At 25.1% G+C, this 6,258-nt stretch overlaps 3 protein-coding genes across 3 annotated transcripts in view; 2 read left to right on the forward strand and 1 right to left on the reverse strand.

The window, feature by feature from the left end:
• Positions 1 to 6,258, forward strand: part of LOC118064016 (uncharacterized) — a 122,891-nt gene that overhangs the window by 22,924 nt on the left and 93,709 nt on the right. The gene's annotated exons all lie outside the window — the stretch shown is intronic.
• Positions 1,161 to 3,323, forward strand: Spag1 (Spag1 axonemal dynein assembly factor). The gene is made up of 6 exons (XM_035078363.1): positions 1,161 to 1,181; positions 1,489 to 1,961; positions 2,025 to 2,189; positions 2,813 to 2,940; positions 3,019 to 3,118; positions 3,172 to 3,323. The coding sequence occupies exons 1-5, from the start codon at positions 1,174 to 1,176 to the stop codon at positions 3,112 to 3,114; spliced, it is 870 nt and encodes a 289-aa protein (XP_034934254.1). The 5' UTR covers positions 1,161 to 1,173; the 3' UTR covers positions 3,115 to 3,118; positions 3,172 to 3,323.
• Positions 3,893 to 4,909, reverse strand: LOC118064020 (THAP domain-containing protein 1-like). Its single transcript, XM_035078365.1, has 2 exons — positions 4,617 to 4,909; positions 3,893 to 4,535 (listed from the first exon to the last, which is right to left on the reverse strand). Exons 1-2 carry the CDS (start codon positions 4,748 to 4,750, stop codon positions 3,908 to 3,910), a joined length of 762 nt encoding a protein of 253 aa, XP_034934256.1. The 5' UTR covers positions 4,751 to 4,909; the 3' UTR covers positions 3,893 to 3,907.

Below are 6,258 nucleotides of genomic sequence, written 5' to 3' on the forward strand. Positions count from 1 at the left end.
TCAAAATCATATAATATTTACTTTTGCAGCAAACAACAATTACAGTACAATTTGATGAGTGATTTTCAATTATACTTTAATCATTTCTAATGTCTAGTCTTTATTATAATGGCAGTAATATTTATAAAATGTATGGCATTTCAAGAATTATCATAATTTAGTAATTCATTTATGTTATTGACATCGCAAATTTAAGTATTGGAAAGGGAATTTTGCTTAAGAATATTGGAAATAGATAAATTTTATTTTACAAAATAAAATACATTATAATATTGGAAAATATTTATTAATTGAATTTTAAAAAAAACATATTAAATTATATCATCGTTGATGAATATATGTAAATTGTTATTCATTTTTTAATAGCAACTGCTTTTGTTTAGCCAAAAATACCAATAATTTGATATTTTTAGTTGCATATCTGTAAGTATTCTTATTAATTTATGATTACTCTAAAAATGGTACATTGTAAATCTATATATATTTATATGTACATATATTTGTGTATATATATCCATAAAGATAAATCACATATATGTAACAATTTTTTAAATTTCATTACTGAACAGGTTAGTGTAAATAACACCAAGCAATTGTTGTAAAACGATTGATCTGCCATCTCCTGTCGATTTTATGAGAAAAAATTATGAGTAAATAAACATCATACTTCAAAACTGAATTTTCGGAGTTTATCAATCAACTCCAATTATGATGAAACAAAGTAAAATTCAAATATTATTGTCAAAATAGATACATAAGATAATGAACTTAAGTAAAAAGTATATTATAAATGCATTTTTAAAAACACTTTATTATATGACTTCTCTAAAGCAAATTAGTAAAGACATTAACTGATTAAATGATTTAGAAGTAATAAAGAATCTATCAATCCTACTGTCCAGTAAAATCATCAAAATAAACATTATATATAAAATAAATATGTAAAAAATAACTAAATCTCAATACAGATAATTTAGATAATTTATAGCTTGATTTCTGAAATTAAATTGAAAATCAATAAACTATTTCTGCTCACTTAAACAATTATAAATTTACAATCAAAATAAAATGATACAAATATAGTTCTTCGACACATATTTGCATACTGAAACCAACTTTTAGAACATTAATTCTATAACTAAGATTATTGTTGGTGATTTAAGAAGGATTACCATGACAACGTAAATAAATTATTTATACTTGCTTTCTACTTTGAACTGATTAATTAAAAAAGTATTTATATTCATGTTAAGTGTTCATATTTAAAATTATGTCTTTATATATTTCTTCTGAATTTTATAAAAAAAGTGGTCTGCTAAAGAAATATGATATTTCCATTGAACATCTATCTTATGAATATCTTGATAAATGTTCAGATGCTGAAGAAATAGAAAAAATTATTATCATTTTAAGGCAAATTAATGATAAAGAGCAGACTATTTTCAGTATTAAAAATTATTTTTATCTCATTTCTTATTCGTTCATTAGATCCGGTGAAGAAGGGTATTATCCTAATCTTATTGAATATGCAGAAAAAAAACTAGAAAAAATACATCCACAAAACAAAATTTTATGGATACCTCGATCCATCATAAAAACAGATAAGTTGAAGCATAATGAAAAATTGGAGTTAAAAAATGATATAACTGATTGGATACAAAAAATGTATTCAATAGAAAAATCTTTAGGCCATGAAAATGCTATAGACACGATATGGTCAATTATATATCCTGATGTTAGATCAACTAAACAAGTAGAAATATTACAGAAAATTAAAAAAAAATCTAAAATAAACCGTATAAAATTTTGTGACTACAATTCATGGGATAAATATGATGTTCATGTTGAGATAAAAAAGATGGATTTAAAAGTAGATCAAAAGTGTGTGGAAATGAAAAGAAATTTAGAGCAAAGAAAAAATATTATAATTACACCAATACATATAGATTTTAATTTAAATGGTATGTAAATAAATAATTAAAAATAGTAATATTTAATCAGATAAATATGATTAATAATTATAGCAAGTTTGTCCGGGATTGAATTGAACCAAATAGCAGAACAAGAAAAGTGGAAAGGAAATGAAGCATTTAAAGTTGGAGATTATCAAGAAGCGCTACATTTTTATAATTTTTGTTTACAAATGAATGCTTCCAACATAAATGGATATAATAATAGAGCAATAACATGTGAGTTTCATTATTAAAAATATTCTTTCCATAATAAATTAATTACTCCGAGAAGGAACAAAAAATTATATATATGTATATAGAAATCCGCCTATATATCTTTATCGCCTCCGCGTTTTGGAGTAAAATTATTTCATTTTTTTCAAAAAAAAGTAGGTATCATAAACTTTAAATTGTGTGCTGTCCGATGCGGCCGCAGGCCGCATCATTTAAGAAAAAATAATCACCCTGCAAGTACAGTGTACCAAGTTACAAAAATTTAGTTAGGTGAGGTTAAACATAGAAAAACCTATTTACCTCCGTTTTGGAAGCAACTATGTCGCCAAATGAGTTCAGAGCGTCATTTCAATATGTTGATACGAAGGCAACAGAGGCATATAAGCGTATTTATATATATATATATATATATATGTCTGAGACTCTAGTCTAATATATTAATAAATTTAAACAATAATTATTTAAATATTAAATTTCATTACATGAGTTTGTGGATATTGAATAGTTTAGTTTAGATCTGGTCACGTCTAATAATATTGACTTTAATTGAATTAACAATTATATAGTTTCTATCAATAAAAAAAAATTTTTGAATAATTAATTTCTCATGTGATTTTACGTGACAGTCATCAAGTTAGAGAAATACGAGGAAGCGCTAGAAGATTGTAATATTGTTTTGAAAATAGAACCAACAAATATTAAAGGATTATTAAGACGTGCATTAGCTCTTGAGAAGTTAGGAAATAAAGACCAGGTATCTTTTTACATTGTAATTATTAAATTTAAATTTTATCTACTTGAAATGATAGAGTAATAGAATATTTTTTTTTAGGCAATCGTTGATTACATACATCTGTTAAAGTTTCAGCCGACAAATAACAATGCGATGGAGGCTTTAAAAAGATTATCAATAAAGAAAAAACAATAAATTGGTAATTTATCACAAGAATACATCAATTAATATAATAAATAATGAGAAATATAGTTGCAGGGTATATGAATATATATATATATATATATATATGTCAGTTATACAAACTGAAATTAATAGAGCAGAATTCAAAATTTTTCATCACCATATTCAAACTGTTTATTAATAAGAAGAATATTTGTTTTTATCCAAGTAGAATAAGTATAAAGTATAATTATTACTTTTTTAAAAATAATTTTTCAACTCTTTGCAGTCTAACAATAATCTAAAGTATTATCGTTATAAAATAATTTTATTTTCTATTCAAAAAGTATTATTATTAGTATTGCCTTAATTTTATTTCTATTGTGTCTTTTCACTTGAGTTGTTATTAAATTGAAAGTTTTTAAAACTCTACACCAACATTTAATCAATGTAATCACCCAAAAATTTAATAATACTGAATTGGTAGGGTTATTTATTTATAACATTTTCGCTCTTGAACAAAAGCTCGATCATTTAATTACAGCGTACAAGAAGATAATTTTTTACTTTTTGGAGCAAGATTTCAATATAAACCCAAACTTTTTTAAACGTTTATAAAAATATTGGTAACGTTTGGAGCAAACAGCAAAAGTTAAACTTTCAACTTTTCTGCGATTAATATCAAATAATGTTTTACAAATTATTCATTTAAAATATTTACTGAAGTCTTTTTAAAATTCATTGAAAGCTCATAATTATTTATCCGTAAATAAGAAGAATTTTTGTTTTTATTGCGAAGACAATTCGGTAACCGTATTGTAAAACATTAATTAGATGATATGTAATTGAATTTTTTTTTTTTGTTTCGATTTAATTGAATTTTTAATAACAACAGTTGTTTTTTATTGAGGAACTTTTCAGCATCTTTTAAAAAAGTTTTAACAGTTATAGCACGTGGCTTACTTTTAATATAAGCTTGTCTTAAATTTTTTATTATTTTTTGTGCATTTTTTAATTTTTCCTCTAAAATGGTTAATTTTTTATTTAATAAATTAATATTATTATAAGTTTTACTTATTGGGGTGGTAACTTTTAATGGAGATGTTGAAGACATTCTATTAGATGGAGTTGAAATGCTTGTCAAAGGCGTTGAAAAATATGCATTCAAATTTGATTTTTCTAATATTGATGAAGTTCTGTACGGAAGTAAGCTCATTGAAGAAGTAGATATGTTATTTACTTCAATATAATTGTCATTTTTACTGTTGTTATCATCATAGAGCATGATACGTGGTAAAGCATTGTGATATAATCTTCGTCTATGTCCAGGTTGGTTAACAATGAAACAATTTGGATCAAAATGTTCTGAACATAATCGCTTTTGATACAGTTGTTCCGGATTTAGGTCAAACAAATCGTTATTGCCACTCCGAATGATCCATTCTGTAGCAATACTATAAACAGAAAAAAATATATGAGATATTTGGAATTAAAAAAGAAAAAAACATTTATCTGTTTGCAAAAAATAAGTTTACCTTTCACTTTTTGGAAAACGATGGAAAGATAAATGTGGCGTTTTTGATGATGAATTTCTACAATTAGAAAATGCACAGATACTTCTACTAGGCATTTTTATACATGAATGCGAATTTTGTAAGGTAACAATCATTTTCTCTAAAAATTATTTTAGAAAACCTGTTGGAAATAGTTTGCATTCATCATTTAAATAACAATAATGTGATTTTTGAAAGAAATATATACAGAGTAATTATTTCATTATTAATAGATAGCAACACATTTATAGTCGAACTAAGAAAAGAGTTCTTCAGTTGCTTCAATGCTTTCGGACTCCCCACTACTGATTTTCTACCCCTTCTACCACGTTTGTTACTACTGCGCAAGCGTACAAGAACACATGAAGAGCATTTAAGGAACTCTCTTCTCAGTCCGACTATATGTATATAGGTTTACTTTTTAACCGGCGGTTACTATAGTCGAACTAAGAGCGTTTTCCATTTAGAAAAAAAAGTCGACACAGTGCAACACAGTGTCGACCATACTATAGCAAAAACCTAATGCCAACTAAAGCTTGGTAACTTCAATACTTTCATTGGCAACACTACTTTTTCACAACGACCAGCAAATTAATGATTGACTTTTAAAAAAAATAATGGATAATACAGGTAAATTGAGAAAATTATCAGATATAAAAGTTTTTCGTTATGAAATTAAGGTAGTATCTTTTATTATTTACACAATGCAATGTTATGTAAATGTCAATGTATCTATGATCTCAAAATTCTCATTTTTTTTTTTAATTTTTTTAAAAAATTTTTTTTCTCCTAGTAACTTTTATAAGCTGCCCTCTATCGAAACACAATAAAAGTAAATGTTCCATTTATAAAATTAGTCGACACAGTGTCAAACACAGAGAGGTTTTCTTTAAATGGAAAACGCCCTCAATTTATAATTACCTGTTTACACGAATTGCACAATAACTTTGCATTACTTTTTATAACAAATTTTAGGTTATGTATGTTATGATCGGATTCTTTAATTTTTAATTTATTTGGGTTGGTACCAATGTCTGGCAGAAGTTGGCAGCTGTGATTAGCAGTTTGCTAATGGTGAACTCGGGCCTAATTTCATCAACGAAACTCAAAAACTCGTTCATATAATACATATCGTACATATGAAGTACAAATTGCAATGTAATTAATGAAATCAGCCAGGTTTTTGCGAAAGCAGTGGATTTTATTTATACATATTATTAATTTGAATATTGAACAATTCAAATTTTTTTTAGACATTACATGATAGATCTAATTTTTTATATAAAACTGTAATATTAAATAATAATAAATTTTTTTTATAATTATATCAATAATGGATCGAAGTATTTTCACTTATTACTCATGTAATTTAGAACGTAATTTTTTAAACGATTATTCAATATTTAAAAAAATTTTTTCTTGGTAACTCTAATTTTTGTGTAAGAGTTTTTTACACGGTTTTATACGATATCACTGTACTCTCGTTATGGTAATTTTTATTTTTTTGAAAGAAACAAATTGAGTTATTCATTCAGATGTAGTAATTTCTTTATAAAAATATTAGTCCAGTCAAATGAGGGAAATAGGATAATTTTGGTTTGCTACGGCCAAATTAATGATTTAT

This window comes from Chelonus insularis, unplaced genomic scaffold (genome assembly GCF_013357705.1).
Source record: "Chelonus insularis isolate UGA/USDA-ARS -01 unplaced genomic scaffold, ASM1335770v1 contig_151_pilon, whole genome shotgun sequence".
In the NCBI taxonomy this organism is placed as follows: Eukaryota; Metazoa; Arthropoda; class Insecta; order Hymenoptera; family Braconidae; genus Chelonus; species Chelonus insularis.

Excerpts from the sequence above, each read along its gene's own strand:
- Spag1 (XM_035078363.1), top strand. Across the intron at positions 1,962-2,024 it reads TATAGATTTTAATTTAAATG|CAAGTTTGTCCGGGATTGAA; the intron begins GTATGTAAATAA and ends TAATAATTATAG. Across the intron at positions 2,941-3,018 it reads AGTTAGGAAATAAAGACCAG|GCAATCGTTGATTACATACA; the intron begins GTATCTTTTTAC and ends ATTTTTTTTTAG.
- LOC118064020 (XM_035078365.1), bottom strand. The coding sequence starts at position 4,750 with ATGATTGTTACCTTACAAAATTCGCATTCATGTATAAAAATGCCTAGT. Across the intron at positions 4,536-4,616 it reads CGTTTTCCAAAAAGTGAAAG|TATTGCTACAGAATGGATCA; the intron begins GTAAACTTATTT and ends TTCTGTTTATAG.